This window comes from Ciona robusta, chromosome 3 (assembly GCF_009617815.1).
Source record: "Ciona robusta chromosome 3, ASM961781v2".
Lineage (NCBI taxonomy): Eukaryota > Metazoa > Chordata > Ascidiacea > Phlebobranchia > Cionidae > Ciona > Ciona robusta.
The window spans coordinates 9,887,851-9,909,968 of record NC_143237.1 but is presented as its reverse complement, the minus strand read 5'-3'; the positions used below and the strand labels follow the sequence as shown (position 1 = coordinate 9,909,968).

The 22,118-nt window shown below is 37.2% G+C and overlaps 1 protein-coding gene and 1 pseudogene across 3 annotated transcripts; both read left to right on the top strand.

Annotated features, from left to right (window-relative positions):
- Positions 1-13: 13 nt before the first annotated feature.
- On the top strand, positions 14-9,905 carry LOC149739237 (organic cation/carnitine transporter 2-like). 2 transcript variants are annotated; one of them, XM_089875706.1, is made up of 11 exons: positions 14-2,523; positions 3,992-4,100; positions 4,744-4,811; positions 5,247-5,350; positions 6,297-6,451; positions 7,067-7,235; positions 7,558-7,782; positions 8,091-8,305; positions 8,708-8,890; positions 9,221-9,359; positions 9,562-9,905. In XM_089875706.1, the coding sequence occupies exons 2-11, from the start codon at positions 4,043-4,045 to the stop codon at positions 9,671-9,673; spliced, it is 1,428 nt and encodes a 475-aa protein (XP_089731832.1). In that variant the 5' UTR covers positions 14-2,523; positions 3,992-4,042; the 3' UTR covers positions 9,674-9,905. The 2 variants fall into 2 exon arrangements, with proteins under 2 accessions (XP_089731832.1, XP_089731831.1); XM_089875705.1 differs by lacking the exon at positions 14-2,523 and adding an exon at positions 2,580-3,544.
- On the top strand, positions 9,860-20,627 carry LOC149739236 (cartilage oligomeric matrix protein-like; annotated as a pseudogene). Its single transcript, XR_016384715.1, has 21 exons — positions 9,860-10,020; positions 10,705-10,917; positions 11,403-11,514; positions 11,848-12,001; positions 12,358-12,520; positions 12,955-13,053; positions 13,419-13,547; positions 13,613-13,779; positions 14,106-14,180; positions 14,467-14,554; positions 14,936-15,108; positions 15,436-15,579; positions 15,902-16,025; positions 16,299-16,417; positions 16,775-16,897; positions 17,175-17,336; positions 17,659-17,851; positions 18,180-18,376; positions 18,748-18,920; positions 19,790-19,929; positions 20,379-20,627. The product of XR_016384715.1 is annotated as a cartilage oligomeric matrix protein-like (transcript).
- The last annotated feature ends 1,491 nt before the right edge of the window (positions 20,628-22,118 follow it).

Genomic DNA, 22,118 nt, shown 5'->3' with positions numbered 1-22,118 from the left:
CTTTTATTTAAGTATTTACCTGCAGCGTATGTATAACGACTGTCGTTTTGTTTTAAGATGTTCATTTTGTTGTATTATTAACCTGGTCTTCGCTACTGTATTCAAAGAGATGAATAAATTATGTTTATGATACTGATGCCTTAAATCTATGTTTATACAAGAGATTTAAAAACCTTGCAAAAACGCTTTTCAAATACGCGATTACACCATATTTGCTTTCAATAACATACCATCAGCATATACTCAATGCTATATAGCGCTAGTTTTAACCGAGTTGTTCTGCTACGTCACATCCGATGCGCATGTTATCATAGCGCACGTCTGTATAATTGAATCAGACGTTACCGATAACAATATAGTAGGGTGGGGGAAGATGGGACACTTTGTCATAAGAAACTTTTTTTTAATTTTCTTTTTACGGACCCCCATGTAATGATAATCAGGAAAATAAGGTTACAGAATTATTCGATAGTATTATCACGACTTTATAAAACGCCCGTCAAAGCTGATTATTGTTTTTAAATATTAAAAATATATGTAAAATAGAAACAGTATACTTCGAAGAGGTAAAAAATGCGAAATAGTAAGGTGCCATTTTTTACTGCTTACTAAATCATAGTAAAGCCAATAAACTTTTTTTGCGTGTGCGAACGATTAAACTAATTTCATAGCTTTATAAAACAACCTTGAATATTTCGTACAGTTTGATTTTGTCTCATAAAACTAGTTTTAGTTTTGTAAAAAACACTGAGATATAAGCATGAAGAAAATAGGCAGAGGTCAATATGACTTTAATTTGAGATAAAAACAACAACAAAATATGTTTAACGTTATATATGTGCAGTTTACGTGGCAAAGAAACTAGCACAGCCTGTTAAACTCGGTAGGTTAACTACAAGTTGCAGAATACTGCTAATGTAAATATATTTCAATTTAGAGTCCCATCTTCCCCCACATTGTAGTTTTGTATGTTTTCATTGTCAAACTTTGAAAGATTTGCTTTTAATTTAGTAATTTATACCTCAGGGGGTTTTCAACTATAAGATACTGATATAATAAAAAGATAATATTTTGAAAATATATTCGAAATTTGGTTATTTGCAATTGGTGATAAATTTATAAGAAGTGGCTTGTACCAAAAACAGAGTAGTAATACCCAATTTGTAGCAAAAATAAAAACTTTATCAACAGTTTTTATCAATTTTCTGTTATTACAAGTTCATATACATTTGTAGGATACAATATTTATCCATTAATGTTCGAACAATACCCATTGTTGTTGAAACAATACCAATTGTTATGCAATAATATAATGTATAGGTTACATGTTAAAAACTATAGCAGTAAGGCAAGAAAAAGAATGTTTAGACTTAATTTTTAAAGCGTACAGTATTATTTCGTGTTATTTACGTATATTCCTATTTATAAATACATTTAATAATCAAAATTAACAATGATTTTAAACTGTCCCATCTTATCCTGTGTGTTTTCGAATTTGTAAAATTTCACCTGTTGGGCGGACCGCTAAATAACTCCTCGTGTGTTTTATTATATTTTATCAAATTGTTGTCGATTTATAAAGGAATGATAGTACTAATTCGTGGTATTACCCAAAAATCGTCATCTATTATGATTTTGAAAATATTTGGCAATATGTGCTTAAGTGCCCTATCTTCCCCATTGTACTATACGTTACGTTTTCGATTTATTTTCGGTGTGTACCATGTTATATGTTATATGATCTATGTTATATTCGATTGACCAATGCCCTATTAAAGTAGGCCACGAATGACGTATAGTAGGGTGGGGAAAGATGGGATACCTTGTCGTTTTATTCTCACGACTGCTATATATAGACAGTTGTTGATTGCTTAAAACGTGTCCGTCCCGTCTTTCCCCAGCCTATATATGTAAGACAAGCACCCATACGACCTCTATGCCTAAATATTTTAACGATGTAAAACCTTAAACAATGACGATTCTATATAAACAATGCGTCTACTTTTGACAAATATTTCAAGATTAATTGTCCATTAACTATATACCCTTGATGCTATATACCGACTAGATTTTAATTTTTAACTTTACTGGGACATTTTATGGGCCGCAATAATAGAGATTCTCTCAACGGCTCATCAGGTATGATGGATACCGACTTAGCCGTTAAAATATTGTTTACATTATGCCTATTAACATAATATAGATTCTGACTTTAAATGAAAAAGACATTGAATATAAGCATGCCCAATAGTTTACTAAACCTCAATAATATAAATTCTATCTAGAAACCTGAATGTAGGTATATTGCCCCAACACCCACTGTTATCTAATTTTAGACCCAAGGCAGTTTATAAACCAATGCTGAAAAGTCCGTTAATTATTTAAGCCATCTGTGACGTTGTACCTGTTTCGAGCTGTTCTGCTACTTAGAAAATGGGCAACAACGATTCAATGCAATCATACCAAAGATACAAAAATAAGAAGTATGACGCCACTATTATACGTTTAGGACACGAGATGTAGGTAAGCTGCTTATCATTGTCATTGCTTCAAGAAGTGGCTAAATGCAACTATATAAATACGTAAAAGACTTTAAATATATCAGGGTGGGGGAAGTTGGGACAACTTTTCATTCTATTTTCTTGTCCCATCTGCTAGTAAACAAAGAATATTCAAAGAATTATAAAACCGTATTCTCACGACTCCCATGTAGATCGTTGTTAAAATAAAAGATATTATGTGCCAAAGGTGTTCCTTCTCCCCCCACCATACTATAAATCGTCACCAATAAACGTTTGGTTCGATGATGGTTGTAATTACCTGGGTTAACACGGTTTTATTTGACACCGTGACTCGGGTTGTTAATACCGTTATGGTGTTGTATCACATTGACGTTCACATAGATAAATAAAAATTCGTCGATAAACAGAAAAAGAAAAAAGTTAGGATATAGTTGTGTGGGATATGATCGGACATGCTTTCATTCTGTTTTATCTTTCTTTTGGTGGTAAACAAAGAATATTTATAAAAAGATTAACTGCATTCTTTCGACTGTAAAAGAGCGTTGTTTGTTGTTAAAACACGATTGGAAAATATGGATTTTAGGTGAAAACCGTATTCTATCTTAGCCCGCAGTACTATATGTAGATTTTACATACAAACGGTTCACTTTTGTACAAAGCGAATCACTTTATAATCACGAGCTGCGTAATTAAAACTTGATAAGTATCGAAGACAACCCACCCTAAAAATGCTCCATCATGTGCAACCATGCACGACAACGCTTATAAAAGACGGCGCATCTATTGTGGGAGAGTCTGTAAGTGTTTGGTATGTATCTGTAAGCTCATAGCGGCAAGCTGCGCTAGTAACAATGGTCAAAAACGAAAAATCAAGCGTTGCCCAGGAAAAGCTTGGGTATTACCAAAAAAGACTTCTTATTTTGTTAATGCTATCATCTGTACCCAATTGCTTTGCTTCACTGCAATTTCTAATTATTCAGTTTACCCCTGATCACCATTGTGACGTCAGAGGCTTAGGTGACGTAAGTGAACTATTTATTTAATCAGAGTTTTGAAATTTTTTGAAATATTTAGAAATTTTAACGTCATGATTTGTCGTACTCATCTTTTACCAAAATGGCGCTTATTTTTAATGGGATGGACATACAGGTTGCACAACTTTTTAGGTTTTCTCGGCAGTTAATAAACTAATGTGGTTTTGAAATGGTTGTTTTTATACTTCTGAAAACATTGACGTATATCCTTTATTTTGTTCGATCACGATAACGTATATATAAACTAAACACAAAGCGGAACAGACGGAACTTAGTTGTAACGACAGTCGTTAAAACACGATATGGATATAAAAGGTTTAAATGTAGTGTATTTAAAATTGTGGCCGTAAAAGTAACTATAAAACAGTATTTATATCAACTCAAACGTACAGAGTATACACCATGAGTGAATATTTAACCTCCTGTTTAATATAGTCCAACGTCACATCAAAGGAAACAAACTTGAATGCTTCAATCCCGTTCGTGATGGAAAACGAGGTGATGGTTCGTAGCTCCTGCCTCATGTTCAATAGCTCGGCTCCAGGTAATATATGCGTGGAATATAGTAGGGTGGAGGACACCTCTTTATTTTTCTTTTCCCACCCTACTATACATAGTATACTGTGGGGTATCGTTGACAACTAAACCCTATATCTCTTGGTCGTATTTCAAGCAATTAACAACGCTCTTTTAGAGTCACGACGATACGGTTATGTATTTCTGAAAATATTTTTTGTTTAATACCAAATAAGAAAAGATTTCTCAGTTTACTTCACCCTACTGTGTTTTCTATATTGAGTATGACGAATGGTTAAGAGGACCTGGTGTATAGAACGTTGGTATATGCCAGAGTTTGCCATGTCCCCAAAGTAATAGTAAAATGGCGATCCCTGCATGATAACCAGTGTACGGCATGGATAGGAAACTTAATAATTGTTGCAATTTCCTAAACATAACAAGGTCCACACATACAATAACGGCACCCGCTTGAAACTGGTGCATCTGCGGAAGCAGTGGTTTAACGCTCAATTCGCAAATATATAACAAGAGGGCTGCAACCATTGTACCATTTTACAGTCAACATACGTTACAATGAACAGTTTACAGTCAGTAATGAACACATAATGGGACCCTTATTTTTAACTTGTTTTGAATAATTCCAATGTAGAAATATGTTACCCTTATAGGAACAAACAACACGGTGCAATGCGAAGCTTATCAATACGAGGGAATTGAAACATCTATTATAACAGAGGTACTACATATGTATGTGTGCTGTTATTATATAACTTGACAGTGAGCATGAGGTGTATGAATACACCATGTGTATCTGGTGCATAGAAGACACCCATGTTATAACTCGACAATGCATTGCCGCATGATAGACGACGTTGGGCTACACTATGCTTTTTTTGGTATATAACTTTATATATGTATATATAAAATAACATGTACATTGTGCAATAATGTATATATAGTAGGGTAGGGGAAGATGGGACACCTTTTCAATCTATTTTCTTTTCCAATTTGGTAGTAAACAAACATTTAACGATTTTTTATAAAACTTTATCCTCACGGCTCCTATAGACCGTTGTTAATTGTTTAAAACACGATCAGGATATTTAGTTATTATGTGTCAAGGGTGTCCAATCTTCCCCCAACCTAATATACCTAACGCAATGTTTTTCAGTTTAATTTGGTATGCGGTAAAAAATGGAAGCAACCGATGCTGCTAACAAGCTATTTCGTTGGAAAGCTTTTCGGAGGCTTAACGGGTGGAATTCTATCTGATAGGTATATGTGTATGGTCTATTTAATCATATACAGTAGGATGGGGGAAGATGGGGCACTTTTTAACTCTATTTTCTCGTCCCAATTGGTAGTAAACAAAGAAGATTAAAAAAAATATGAAACTATGTCCTCACGACTTCCATAGACCGTTGTTAATTGTTTAAAAGACGATCAGGATATTTGGGTATTACGTGCTGAAGGTGTCCCACCTTACCCCACCCTACTATACTATTAGTTCCAACCCAGAGGTCACTAATGGGTTGGTCAAATTATCAGCCACACAGAAAGGCACATCTATAAGCCCCTGTTAGATCGATTGTAGTTTTTCTGCTAAATGAGGATAAATAAGTTACATTCATTTATTAGCTTGGTCATGTCATATTCGGTATATATATTAGGTATAGAGCCATAATAGTTTATGTATTTAAGCGTCTCCGGTCTATGGTAAAAGGCGCTTATTAACTGGGAAAAGGATCATTTTGAATGTTTTGCTGATACTATAGTAGGGTGGGCTAAATAAAATGGGACGTGTTTTCATTCTTCTTTTTTTATTTTATTTGGCTGTAAACCATAATATTTGATTCCAATTTTCAGTGATAATTAATTGGAACACACGTTTATGCCTGTAGAGTCAACGCGAAAAAACACAGTTTAAAAACGCCACATTACTCGTTACATTATTTGCAGTTAATGGCAATTAGAGCTAACATACCATACTTGGCATATTTGCTGTGGGAGTAGGGTTGGGGAAGATGGGACCCCTTTTCATTCTATTTTCTTGTCCCATTTAGTAGTAAACAAAAAAACATTTAAAGAATTACTAAACCTTAATCTCACGACTTTCACAGACCGTTGTTAATTGTTTAAAACACAATCGGGATATTTGGATATTATGTGGTAAAGGTTTCCCGTCTTCCCCCACCCTACTATGTTTACTAATAATTTTCAGATTTGGACGCAGGCCAATCTTTCTTATATTCACTCTTTGGCATTTCTTGTCCGCCATATTCTTAAGCTTCACCACCAACATTCACGCATACGCTTTCATGTTGTTTATCAGCGGCTGTGGAACTCTGGTGAACTTTGTAGCTGCGATACTCATAGGTAAGTGGCTTTATCCACAACATAATCACCCACAAAGTAACATACTTGGTAACTCTTAAACCCGTGTTATAACGACTGTCGTTTTCCGGACACGCGAAGATAAAGTAAGTTACACTCTTCTTGTTTTTATTGGGTACGCACAGCAATTAAAATTCTGTAGTTCGTGCCCATTTATCTATAGTACCCTTTCTTGCTATATTCTGCTTAATTTTATGGGAACGACGCTTTTGAAACTTAATATTAATAAGTTGAATATAGAACGATGTTGGGTTTCATTTTTTAAATCAGAGTTTTTGTCGATGGCTTAAAATGGAGGCTCATCTTTTCGTCCAACCCAGTAGTCACTTATGGGTTGTTTAAATTGTCAGTTATATAGAAAAACCGTCATCCAAGAAGTTTAAAGTTACTTATGCGATAAAATGAGCAGGGAAGAGGTATATGAAACAGAACACCCGTGTCATAACGACTTTCTTGCCCCGCCACGCGAGGATACTTGAGTTATACACGTGGTAACTCGTAAGTGGGCACAAGGTGCAAAAAAAGGAACACCTTTGTTATAACGACCATTGTTTCGCCACGCGAGGATGAAGAAGTTGCATTCATTGCTACCAACAGGTTACGAAACGATTTCAAGCGAGCGACGAACTCTGGTATATTCTGCGGTGGAGATGGGTTATGGCATCGGTTATATGATTCTACCGCTTATAGGATTCTATTTCAGGCATTGGCGTTGGTACTTAAGGTTTACAGGTCTCTTAGGAATTGTCTACATTCCTTACTATTGGTAAGTGCGGCTGTTTAATGGCACGAGTGTTAAGTGAATACGAATATTCCCTAGCGGGATTATATACAATAATGTATTAGGTTATTTTAATAATGTAGATTAAGTAATACAAGTGATCAACGTTTCCACTAAATTAATTCCTTTCCCAAAATATACAAAAAATATAAATAAAACGCATTAATAGCAATATTTTTTAAAGGTATATAGAAAATGACGTCACAAATTCTTAACTTTTGACGTCATAGCTCAATAAATAACATAACATCGCATGTGACGTCACGAGCTTAAATGTATGGTGACGTCACATGCATATTTCCACCAGGTACATTGACGAATCCATATATTGGTTGGTTGGGACGGGTAAGCCAGAACGAGCGCAAAAGATACGAAATAAAATCGCTGTGACAAACGGGGAGGCGATAAGGGATCGTGATGTCAAAGATCATGACGCAGCAGAGTTTGAAGGATTGAATATATGGACGGCAATACGGGAAATGACGAAACATTGGACTCTTCTTTATCGTTTGTTCATTTTCCAGTTTGCCTGGTACGTACTGTGTGACGTCAGTTTTATTTTTTGAATTATGTGTAATGAAGCGTATTTGACTTTGCGGGACGGGAACGACAGCCTTATTTTTGTATAGCTCACAATTAGGCCAACTCAAGGCTATCACTGTTAAAGTTTATTGTTCAAAAAACACACACGCTTACAATGGTAGCAGCATTGAGCATCCAACTTGTATCATCTGGTTACGATGCGAGCGCTATAAGCTCTGTTCCATCGCGCCTATAGGTTGTCTAGAATCGCTGAAAAGCATCGCGCTTTTGTTTACTAAATCCTATTATTTTTCCCAGGTTCGTTTGCAGTATGACGTATTACACGATCGCGTTGAACACGAACAGTCTAAGCGGTGATCGGTTCCTTAACATGCTATACGCCGGAATAACAGAAGTTGTGTCAGCCATTCTTTACTACATATGGTCAGAGGCATGGGGGCGCAGGAGAGCTTATGTTGGAACGATGATCATAACAGCTGTATCTGTTGCTTCGGCACCGTTGTTTGTACTATGTGAGTTGGAATAAGTTATGGTTTTAAATCTGGGCACATCGTAACCTGCTAAGCTACATACCTGGTAACTCGTAAACGACCACAAGGTGTACATGAAACAGATCACCCGTGGTATAACGACTGCCGTTGTTCCACCATCCGAGGTTAAGTAAGTTACATTTACCCACAAAGCAACATAGCTGGTAACTCGTAAACGTGCACAATGGGTGTAAAATAGAACACACGTGATATAACGACCGTCGTTGACCCGCCGTGTGATAATAAATAAGTTACATAGGTGGTATCTCAAACGGTCACGAGGTGTATGAAACAGGACACCCGTGTAATAACGACTGTCATTGCTCTCCACGCGGGAATCAATACATTATGCATTCATTTTATATCACTTTACCATTTTTACAGGGAGCCCCACTTTGGTTACCATCACCACAATGTTCAGTAAGTTGGCCGTGTCGTTATGCTACAACATAATATATGGTTACACTGGAGAGGTTTTCCCAACCGCAACTCGACAGACCGTGCTTGGAATATCTGCATCGTCTGCAAGGATCGGAAGTATGATATCACCTTATATAATATACGCAAGTGAGTGGTTGAATAATCATCTCTTTGTGCCAGAATTTAAATTTGAACCTAAATCTCAAATTCTGACCTTGTACCTGTTTATGTAAGCTGTATATACAGTAGGGTTGAGGAAGGTGGGACACCTTTTTATTCTTTTTTGTCGTCCAATTTGGAAGTAAAAAAAGAATATTCAAAGAATAACCCGTATCCTCACGACTCCTGTATAGATCGTTGTTCATTGTTTTAAATACGATCTTCCCCTACCCTACTAAATGTGTATTCGTGTGGTTTAATACTCCAGAATTATGTACAATATTTTAGTTCACCAACCTCAAAGATCCCAATGTTTAGGTAATACCACCAGCACGTTCGCCCCATGCATTGCAACCGCTGCCCTCAATCTGATATCTGCATTACTTGCGCTCTTGCTCCCCACCACGCGGAACAAAGCCCTGCCCTCCACCGTACACGAGGCGTTGCTGTTGAAAAGGTATTTGTTGTGACAATAACATATCGTCCATGTTTTCTCTTTTACGGTCACTTCTGGTAAACAAAGAACATTTACAGAGTTATAAAACCGTATCACTTTATTGGACGTAGTTCATTGTTAAAACACGTTTGGAAATATGGAATATTACTAGCTAAAGGTATCCATGTTACTCCACTAAAAGTAACAATATTCTGTATTACAGCGAATGTACCTTGTCCTGTTGTAGCGGTGGCAAAGATAAAAACGGAAAGCCGTTAGATGTCGATAAAGAGCATAAGATTGGAGTTTCAACCGAAAGCCAAACCATGTTGTGACGTCATAATACAAGTTATTGTCGTGTCGCGACACCGCCTTGATGTGGGATGTAAATAAAGTAGACAAAGAAGTACAAGAAGTGTAAACAATACAATGATATTATGTTGCGCCCGACACGGCACAGTGTAAAACAAACGGGGTGGTATAATTCGCACCACAGTCAGTTGTCTGCACCCTTTTATTCTTAGCACCATGCCTCTTTATAAACTGAAACCTCAAGCCAAGTAGCAACTTTGTGTGGTTGAGTGAAGCACATAAACTGAGATGACGGCTGTTAGATATTTAGTGGCGATCTTGTCGTTTTCGGTATGTTGTAGTTCTGCGGGTAGTGAACGTATATCTAAAGGTAAGTTGTAATGTTGTTTGTAAGCTTTAGTATAGTAGGGTGGGGAAAGATGGGACACTATTTTATTTTCTGATTATACATTTGGTAGTAAACAAAGAACATTCAAAACAATTAAAAACCGTATCCTCACGACTCCCATAAATCGTTGTTGATTGTTTAAAACACGGTCAGGAGATTTGGATATATTGTGGTAAAAATGTCCCATCTTCCCCACAGTACTTTATATAAAAAAGGTATTAAACTACTAAAAGGGTTTCTCCAATGTGAAAAAAACGGGAATGCGTAGAAAGTTTCTGTTTTGTGGCCGAACTCTTTCTTGATTGAGCGGTGCCGTGGTTCAATGATTGAACCCGACCCACAACCAGGCGGTAGTAGGTTCGAATCCTAATGCTGCCATTGTGTGCGCATATGTCCTTCGATAGGACACTTAACGATAGTTGCTCCAACTCAGCGGTGACGAGTTAGCACATGTGTATTTTTTTGCCACGGTTAACCAACTAGAAGCAACCTCGATAAACACTACGCCATAGCGCGGTATATGTGTAACTTATTCATCCTCACGTGGTGTGGCGGTCATTAACATGAGTGTCGTATTTCATACAGAACATTCTGCTTGCGAGTTTCTGCAAATGTTACTATACCCGTTAATAAGTTACCAAATATAAATACAACTATTATTTGCAGAGATCGATTTAATGAAGGTATCCCGAGCACGTCACTTCCGTAAGAACTCTGACGATTTAAACCTCGCGCTCACGGAATCAAGCAGTGTTTCCGTATTAACAAATCTAAGAATTCCACCGAAAGAGGCATCACTGGTCATAGAGGTCCTAGCTGGCAGTGATGACCAGTTTATAAAATATTTGGAACTCAACGTGGACGGCCACAAGGGAAAAGGTATACCTTTATAATATGTGCAACATGACGCCGGTTATTGTGTGGTCATATGTGCATTATAGTGCTCACTATATTGTATTCTTTTTCTTTATACGGTCATGAGTGAAGAAGAATGTTACTTAGCAAATTATTTCGAAATTTTAGGCGAAATTTATCCCCGAAATTTGCTATTTAATCCCCGAAATTTGCTAATCTTTACAGTTGGGGTAAAGGGTTTGAGCTAATAGTAAAAACCGTTGAGTTTTCTCGCGGATTTTTTCTGTATTGTATAACTGGCCGATTGTTGTGTTCAAAGTTTAGTGAGAGCACTGACCAAAAAAGAGAAAGTTGGCACATTTTTGGGAGTTTCCCAATAGGGTATTTTTAAACATTTATGTTAAAACGGCTAGTTTAACTTGTGAATCTTCGCGTTTGTATAAGATACGTACATGCGTTGGCTTATAACCCTAATGTATTTACTTTACTTATACGTTTTTAATTTACAGTTTCAATCAAATACAAATCCCATGATGATCGTGAAAACGTGGTAACCTTCCGTAATGTGTGGATATCCGACAACCAGTTTCATACCTTGGTATTTCACTTCGTTCAAGTGGAGTAAGTTATTGGTTAAAATTAATTAAGTTGAACGTGGAAATATGTATGTGCCAGTTTATTTGTTTGCTGCTTGTACAATGCTTATTTTAATTTCTAAAAACTGTATTTTCTACTTGCAATACTGTAGGTCTCTTATTACTTGTGTCTTGTCTAAGTTTTTAATTTTAGCATGTCCAGCCGCATGTTACAGAGTGGTTGGTGCAACTGCTTTCCATACGTGGTAACTCCTGTATAAAACAGAACACTCGTGGTATAAAAATTATTGTTGCCCGCAATTCAAAACCATCTGATATAATAAAGGAATTTAAAATAATACCAAATTCTTTTACACAGGGGTCAAAGATGGGAAGTAACTTTATTAGTCGATTGCATGGAGTTCGGCAACCATGATATTACCCCATGGTTGTCTACTACACTACCATCACATGTCAACTCAACCACTAAATCTGTCGTTAAAATGAGTCGGAGATACAGAGGGAGTGTGAAGGTAATGAGAAACTTCAATTCTTTATATTTTTTAGACCTGTCTATAGTAGCGTTATATGTTTTGTCTGTCATAGTTATGGTAATAACTTTTATTTGTAATGTTTTGTTGTGGCTGCAGTAAAATAACTTTATTTATCTCTTTGATTATGGCTAAACATATTTACATTTATTTGGAAGAAATAAGTGTGGTCACTACACCTAACAGACAAACAACGAGCTATTTATATTTAATTTTAATTTATATATATCTAAGTTAAACTTCGAATGAAAAAGGGCGTGCATAATTACACAACCTGTAATAAAAGTAATTCGAATATTAATAAAACATTAATGAAAAATATCTCTTTATCCTCACAGTCATTCATGCAGCGTGCTCTCCTTATATCTGATCTAGACCTTTCATTTGTCCGTCGTAATTATATCGGTGTGTGCTCACAATCTGATGGTCCTGAGCCTGCTGATCCAAATATTCTTATCAACAATTTCCAACCTGTATCTGAACTCATTGTCCAATTATCAGGTACTATATCATATTAAATAGTAGGGTGGAAGTGAACAAGACACCTTTAGTACATTTTATCTAAATATCTTGATCACATTTTAAACAATTAACGACAGTCAATGGGAGTCGTAAAGATACGGTTTTACAATTCTTTAAATGTTCTTTGTTTACTAAAAATGTGACAAGAAAATGGAATGAAAAGGTGTCCCATCTTTCTACCATCCTATGATACATAAATAAAAAAAGATCCTTAAATTATAGATCAGTTTCAATTTAAACATTACAGCTCATATATGGACAACAATAGTTTGTATTAACTCTGGACTAAATTCAAGGATTTGTTGGCATGTCTCATCATAGGACCTTACCAAAAAAAAATTGTTTAGTTTTTGTTATTTTTTTTGTTACTTTTTTCTTAATATATATAAAAATTTTGTTAATGTTTTATCCAGATTTGACTTCAGTATTACAAGACATCCATCATGAAATGAAGGAACAAATATTGGAAGCAAGAGCTTTAAGAACAACAATACAGCAATGCACATTGTGCAGTAAGTAGTAAAATTCACTTTGCCATTTGCCAGTATTCGATGCAGTAAAATTTACTGAGTAAAAGAATGAATGTAACTTGCTTTATTCTCGCATGGCCGCTAAACGACAGTCGTTATAACTCGGGTGTTTTGATTCATATACTTCATGCCAGCTTACCATATATGTTACTTTGTGATAGTTTATGTTTTTTTTTCTGGTTCTTAATATGGGTTTACTACGGGTCATGTGCTATTTCACTAATCCTGATGGAAAAGCGATTAACAGAATATATTTGTACTGCATCATAAATCAGTAAAAGTTCAACCTTATCATGCCATACAGTTTGAGAAACCCTGGCTTAAACCTTCTTTCTATTACATCATAGAATCAAGTGATGACATCATAGAAGTTGAGCCAGTTGTGAATTGTTCCAGCCAACCTTGTCATCCAGGTGTTGAATGTATGGACACCCCTGATGGGTTTCAATGTGGAGAATGCCCTATAGGGTTCCATGGTTCGTTGGACTGTATGTTGTTTCTATGTCACTGCCATAGTTACCATCTAACATTCTGTTGCTAGGTAACGGAAGTTTATGCGAGGATATCGATGAGTGCTTGAACGACCCCTGTTCACCTTTGACCTCGTGTCAAAATACGGCCGGGAGTTTTAATTGTTCCCCATGTCCGAGTGGGTATGATGAAACAATGGAAGATGTCATCGTGGGCGGGACCATTGTTACAAGACAGGTTTGGTTGTCTTCCTAGCTTGGCAGTGAGCATGAGGTGTATGAACACATGTGTTCACAATGTAATAATTTTTTATACATTTACATTTTTAAACTTTAAAATTGATGGTGCAACAAAAAATGAATTAGGAAACACTGCTGTTGTACTAAACTTGATCTATATACGTATCCGGTATCGCACTTATAACATGGGGTATCCCACTATATATATCCCGCATTAGAAAGAACATATAGATATATATATCTATGATACTTGGACATACATCTCATATTATACTATTATATATAGATACATATTCAACTAACATGATATACTTCCCCACACAGATGTGTAGCGATTACAACGAGTGTAAAGTTAACAACGGAGGTTGCGTCAAATATTCTGTTTGTCATAATTTACCTGTAAGTAGAATAACATTATTATGACATCACAAACTTTTAACTCGACAGTAAGCATGAGGTGTTGTATGTGATTTGTTATAACTTTAAAAGAGATCTTCTGCATATGTATAAACTTTGGACAAGACATTTAACTGCAACCCTGGTGATGTCTCGCCATATGGCAACAAAATGTTAAGATTGCAGAACAAATAATTTTCAGATCTCCTTTAACACTTATAATACACCTGGCGGCAACAATATATATTATACATGTAACTTATTGTTGTCTTTATTATGACATCACAAGGGAGCATCAAGATGCGGAAGATGCATCGAAGGTTTTACGGGAAACCAAACAATCGGTTGTACGAAGATACGCCATTGTAGTGATGGAGGTGAGTATTATGATGTCATAGAGTAAAGTGCTGAACAAAATGCTATGAGATTGTATAGGCAGATGATATCATTTTAGCGAAATGTTTATCTAATAGATTACAAATCGTTGGACTTCATTTTGTTTGTTTAATATTCCATATCACTTGATTCTGACTGTGTATGCATTTTGAGAAACGTTTAACTCTCTATTTTTCTTCCCAATTGGTAGTAAACAAAGAACATTCAAAGAATTATAAAACCGTATCCTTACGACTCCCATATAGATCGTTGTTAAATGTTTAAAACATGATCTGGATATTTGAATATTATGTGCTAAAGATGTCCCATCTTCTTTCACCCTATTATATATACATTATTAAAATCATCATTTACCATTTCAGGTGTGAACCCGTGCGATATACACGCTGATTGCACTATAATAAACAAAAAGGAAAAGTACGGGTGTGAATGTAGAGTAGGATACGCTGGTAATGGATTCGTTTGCGGCAATGATACTGACCACGATGGATTCCCTGATATTCGAATGCCTTGCCATCATAAACACTGTAGACAAGTAAGTAGGGGTAAAGGATGTAACTCGACAATGATCATGCACCATGCGTATCTTGTGTATAAGAAGACACTTGTGGTCAGTGGGGATTTTAGGGTGTCGGGACCCCCGTTTTAAACCGAAAAAAAAATTAACTAAAAAAATTTAGGTGTATGAATACACCATGTGTGTCTGGTGTATAAGAAGACACCCATGTTATAACACGACAGTGAGCATGGGGTGTATGAATACACCATGAGTGTCTGGTGTATAAGAAGACACTCATGTTATAACTCGACAGTGAGCATGGGGTTCACAACACACACACTAACCAACCCCCTTTCCCACCAGGATAATTGCCCAGATGTCCCCAACAGTGGTCAGGAGGATTCTGACAACGATGGTGTTGGAGACGCTTGTGATGATGATGCAGATAACGATGGGATTCCAAATACCGAAGATAATTGTATCCTTGTACCTAACTCTGACCAACAGGTAAGTTTTGCATGTTAGCGTTGCAAAGGTATAGTTTTATAGACACATTATCAAACTATAAAGGCACATGATTGGGAAATTAGAATGTATTCATTTACAATGTTTTTAATCACAGCATACATGACATATATACAACTGATATACAGCATATATGGTATAAAGTATTGCTTAACATATTTATGTACTTTTTAACACCTATAAACATATTTTTATGTTAGGTTCAAATAATTGTGTCACAGTCGTTTTTTTAATCCAACATTTGATAGAAAAACTAACATTCATACTTATTTACCACCATCTACATCCAATATATCTTTACCAGAACTCTGACACCGACACCTTTGGCGACGCTTGCGATAATTGTCCGAATGTAAAGAATCCAAAACAAGTGGACACCGATGGTAACGGAGAGGGAGATGAATGCGATAATGACATCGATGGAGATGGTGAGCGGTAACTTATGATTAGTTTATCTCTTCCAATACAGTAAGAAAGTTGCTATGAAGAAATGATCTGACCTCTATATTTTAGGGCACTCTGGCCTCAGGCCCCGTTGCATGTCACATTGCAGAACTCACCAAGAGCAGAATTGAAACCATGATAGGTCTATGTCTTTTATTTCAATGTTACGAAAGTATTGCTGCAGCTAACCCATGTTACAGTTGAAATAGATAGTAAAAAATTATGCTTCTTTGACCAATAACCACCATATTTCCCAGGTATATCAAACAATGCCGACAATTGCCCATTAACCCCAAACCACGACCAGGAAGACCAAGACATGGATCAAGTTGGAGATGCTTGTGACAATTGTTTGACCATCAGTAATATCCTACAAGTAAGTTGTTTTTATAATAAGTAAAGTTTAGGTCTATAAATTGTCCTGACACGGTTGTTCTCTTTCTTACACCTTATGTCCGCTTATGAGGTATTTTTTTTGGTTACCTGAGCTAGAGACTTAACGATAATTTCCAAACCAGTGGTCACTGATGTAATGTTCAAATTGCAACTGATTCATAAAAAAATAAGCAGACATTAGGTGTTTGAAACAGAACACTTGTGTTATAACGACTGTCATTGCCCGCCATGCGACGATGTGTACAAAACGGGACATCGTTTTATAACGAATCTTGCACTGCCATGCTACCACACAAGGATAAACAAGTTACATCCATTCATATTCCTTGTTCCACAGACAGACACCGACAATGACTTGCTTGGTGATATGTGCGATAATGATGCAGACGCTGATGGTGACGGACATCAGAACAGTGTTGATAATTGTCCGTTTGTTATCAACAACGCACAACTTGATACGGTGATTAAATATACTTTAAATAGTAGCAATAATTTGGTGGATAGTAACTGCTTATACACTGACGATGGACCAAGTTACTGTCTGAATACAAAACTCATAATCAGCATATATTTTAAACAGTAGCTTGGTAAAAAGAGATATTATCTACTGGTTGTCCGAAACTTCTGCTGATCATATGTTTACTATCAAGACAATAACTTCTTGAATAGTAACCTCTTTTACACTATTAATGACTAGTATTAAAATCTTAAATATCTAACATAGACATCTTATACAGGACAACGACGGAATCGGCGATGCATGCGATGAGGATGACGACAACGACGGAGTCCCCGATTATGGTGTAACAAACGCATCTGATAATTGTCGATTAATTTACAACCCTAACCAACTCGACCGTGACGGGGACGGGATCGGTGATGCGTGTGAAAGCGACAAAGTATGTTTTATGATTAGTTGTACAAACATTACCAAGTATGTTTTTCTGATTAGTTAGGAAAAAGGCAAAGTATGTTTTATGATTAGTAGTGCTAAGCAAGGAAGTTTGTTTGTAATTAGTTGTGGAAGTATTACAAAGTATTTCCAATTACTTGTTAAAAAGGTTGTTTCATAATTAGTTGTGGGAATATTACAAAATGCGTTTTCTAATTGGTTGCGTAAGTTTTTTACCTTTATTAGTTGTACAGATGTTAGAGAAAATAATGTACCCACATTATTTAATTATCTATACAAACATGATTAAATATGTTCTTGTTTAACAGGATGGCGACCAAGTTAGTGATTGGAAAGATGCTTGCCCTGAGAATGCTGAAGTTACAACAACTGACTTCCGAACATACCAGAGTGTCATCCTGGATCCAAAGGGAGACGCACAGGTGGATCCTCACTGGGTGATACTTAACAAAGGAATGGAGATTGTCCAAACACAGAATAGCGATCCTGGACTTGCTATTGGTGAGTGTGGGGGCATTGGTGGTGGGGTAATAGATCTGCTTGTTGGGTCTCTTGTGTCTCACCTTGTCCTTAGAATAGTTTTTGGGAAGAAGAGGATTTTCTGACATTAGGATTACTTATGTAGCCAATAATTTTTTTTAAGTGTGCAAGTTCCTAACCATGAGGACATGAATGAATAAACCAATCAAAAGTCTGCTTATCCACACACTGTAATAGCTTCAGTAACTTTACTGTGGGCATATTAGTGGCGACTATGTTTAAGTCACCTAAGTTCCCACTCACAAATATATGAACACCTTGCTTATATAACATACATACCACTATATAGGATACGATTCATTCGATGGGGTTGACTTCAGCGGAACTTTCTTCGTAAACACGGCAACTGATGACGATTATGCTGGTTTTATATTCAGCTACCAAAGTAACTCACATTTCTATGTTGTTACTTGGAAACAAACGGAGCAAACTTATTGGAGCGCGACACCGTTCCGCGCCGTTGCACAACCAGGGTTGCAACTTAAGGTTGGTTACTTACTGTCATGGGTTTTGAACCTGGAACACCTGGGTTAAGAGGTCCTTCTCCAGAAAGTAATTATTTATGCTTCTTGCAAGTGGGGTTAATGTTAAGAACTTAAGATACTAAAATTCGGGGGCCTAAATGCCCCCTGACCACTTCTTTCATCTTCAAATTACCTGTATTAGACCAAACAGTCTTTCTTTGGTTTGGGAATGAGGAAAAGATTTCTTAGTAAACCACTAAGCACTAATAAAAAAATTACCGTTTTGTTGGGTAATTGATTAATCCTGGTCTAAAATCTTACACCCCATGGCTGCCACAGTGCAGGGTCTCACTCACGTGGAATATAATTTTGTTATATCTTCGTTTTAAATAGGCAGTGAATTCAAACAAGGGACCAGGTGAACGGATGAGGAACGCGTTGTGGCATTCAGGGGATACGAAGGACGAAGTTAAAGTTCTATGGAGTGATCCCATGAACCAGGGATGGGAGGATAAGACTTCTTATAGATGGGAGTTACAACATAGACCACAAGTTGGATACATTAGGTAGGAATCTTGTATATAAATCCGGGGTATTGGGTCAATCCCCCCATGGCAGGCCACCCTCTTGGACATTAGGCATATAGAATAAAAAATATACATATACAATGTTGGGGTAATGGGCCAATGTTGACCCAAATTCTAGGCTCCATGGCATGCCACGTTGTAAGACCTCACCCATATAGAATAGAATTCGCATATACAATGTTGGGGTAATGGGCCAATGTTGACCCAAATTCTAGGCTCCATGGCATGCCACGTTGTAAGACCTCACCCATATAGAATAGAATTTGCATATACAATGTTGGGGTAATGGGCCAATCTTGACCCAAGTTCTAGGCTCCATGGCATGCCACATTGTAAGACCTCACCCATATAGAATAGAATATACATATACAATGTTGGGGTAATGGGCCAATCTTGACCCAAATTCTAGGACCCATGGCATGCCACGTTGTAAGACCTCACCCATATAGAATAGAATTTGCATATACAATGTTGGGGTAATGGGCCAATGTTGACCCAAATTCTAGGCTTCATGGCATGCCACGTTGTAAGACCTCACCCATATATAATTTGCATATGTTGGGGTAATGGGCCAATCTTGACCCAAATTCTAGGACCCATGGCATACCACGTTGCTTGCCCCCACCCACATAGATAGAATATAACAAAATACAGAGATTGCTGCTTAAACGAATAGATAATGGGACGCCAAGTAAAACATGATATACTTTACCATTAGATAAATAACAAATAGTATACCATTGGATATATAGCAGATAATATGCCATTAGATAAATTTCAGATATTTTACCATTGGGATGTTATACTGATTTAATGACAGATAGCATATCTAATTGATGATTTTTCAGGATCCGTTTCTTTCGCAAATCGAACATGATAGCGGACACAGGTCCTGTGTTAGATGACACAGTTAAAGGGGGAAGACTTGGCGTGTTTTGTTTCAGTCAAGAAAACGTCATCTGGTCGAACCTGATGTATCGATGTAATGGTGAGTTTGTTTTCACACAAACAGGGTTTGAATAAATAAATTTGGAAGTCGAAATCAACAGTCGTTAATGACAGTCATACAGCGGCAACGCCAGTCGTTATAAAACGGGTGTTATGTTTTAGACACCTCGTGCCCGCTTACGAATTACTATATCTGCAACTTATTTATTCCCAAAGGGTGGGGCAGCAACAATTGTATGTCACGGGTGTATGTTTTAAACAGATCGTGTCGCCACGTAGAAATAGCATGAGCAGCTAGGGGGTAAATACTTTTGAGGATTATCATTAAGTTGGAGCAAATTGTCATTAAGTTTCTGGCCCATGGACACATACGGTCACAGTAGCACCATCGAGCTTTGAACCCGTAAACTCCAGTATAAAACCAAGCGCGCCCGTACAGCAATATTTTAACCGTTCTAACTGTAACGTTTTTCCGTTTGTTTTACCCAGATACATTACCTGAGAGCGCTGTTACGTCACGACCTGCGTCACGAGAGGCGGTTTAATTTCAAGGCCGATAATATTTGTGATGTTTTAATTGTGGATTTTAGTTACGTCTTCACGATTTCGTCATAGAGACACGACGTCCCAAAGTGAAATAAATGCGACACAATCGTATGTATGACATCATTGTATTTCAAATTGATATATGTCGCATAAATCATATTTGTTTTTAAATAAATCGCGTTAAAGCGCTCATCGCTGTCATCGTGTTTGTTACGACATAGTGTAAACGGAAGCAATGCACAGAGCAACAATAAACCATATTGTGACGCAACAGAGTAGCACAGTCAAGATGATAAGCGGTCACAAGTTATATAGGAGAACAAAAGACAATAGTTTGGTTTCGTTCGTTGGAGAATGCCAGGAAAGCAATTGTTATTTGGACGGTATGACGTCACCAGCGACAAATCAAGCTTCGTTGATTCCAGTTTCGATAAATTCATTTGCATATTGGCAAAAACTCGTTCGATCCGGTTCGGGTAAAATAGAGCTACCCGTCGATGCCTTTGTTTGCGGAACAATCACGACCACTGTGACGTCATCAACATCGATTTCACCAAAACACGAGAAACTTCCCGCTTATCTTTTGCTACTGCCAGTAAACGTTATTATCACTGTGACGTCAGAGGAATTAAATGACGTACAAGATTACCTCATCCAGAATTTTCCGATTGAACGAAACTACGAGATTCAGGGATTTCCAGCTCCCGGATTTTACGTATTAACCATCGACGACCCAAAATGCATTCGGTGGGCGACCGCGTTCAAACCGGAAGTACGTCATATTCAACTTCCGGCAAAGCGCGGTCCGCTCGCGTGGAATATCAACGACGACTTGTGCTGCACATCGTGTCGAACTGAAGGGCCAATCAGATTCGAGTGTTCTCGGTGCTATGACGTCATCAACGTACCTACGTCACTCAATACGTCACCGCTTTCGTCACCAAGGCGTAGATCGAGTTCGTTACGAAGTTTGGACCAGAGCTGCGCGTGCTCGTGTCACCATAGTGACGTCACAGTTATTGAAGGTGCATTAATGACGTCAGTCTACTTTCGCTTCGATTGGACTTTTATGCGCATGCGCAGATTCCTTAGCTTGGTCGTCAAGAAAGAAGAACAAATTCTTTTGAAAGATTTTAACTTTCGATTTAACGCCGCAAAGCGATTGTTACGTCATACACCGTCATCAAACGATAACGCGAGTTTGATTGTTGCGCAACAATTGGGTGATTCTGATGTACGTCACAATTGGACGACAATCATTTCAGCGGATATTATAACAAGAGACAATTGTGACGGAATGAAAACACTTTGTTACGTTATGTCTCCTGCTTCTCTGACGTCATGTTGCCACGCAACCATTCAACGGATATTCTATGACGTCGCTGCCTCTATGACGAAACAAACAAATTATTCTCGAATAGAAGTCGAAGTCAGTAATCGAATAAAGAAACTTAAACTTCCGGAATCATTGAAGTTCTTTCTGATGTCACAAGCGACTTATCCTTCCATTGTTCGTTAACAATTAATTTTACTTTAAATAAATAACGTTGTTATGTTTGTGTGATTACGTGCCCATTTAAACATTGATTACACCAATCGTTGTGTCTCTTGGGACCTTCTGGGTGTCGCTTCCATCGCGGGATTACCTCAAAAGACAACTATGGGGGTTGTGTGACGCACAAT

What these genes read in the sequence shown, in the direction of transcription:
- LOC149739237 (XM_089875705.1), top strand. Translation starts at nt 3,374, where the DNA reads ATGGTCAAAAACGAAAAATCAAGCGTTGCCCAGGAAAAGCTTGGGTAT. An exon ending in GGTGGAATTCTATCTGATAG is followed by an intron (nt 5,351 to 6,296) that starts GTATATGTGTAT and finishes AATAATTTTCAG; the next exon opens with ATTTGGACGCAGGCCAATCT. An exon ending in TGTAGCTGCGATACTCATAG is followed by an intron (nt 6,452 to 7,066) that starts GTAAGTGGCTTT and finishes TGCTACCAACAG; the next exon opens with GTTACGAAACGATTTCAAGC.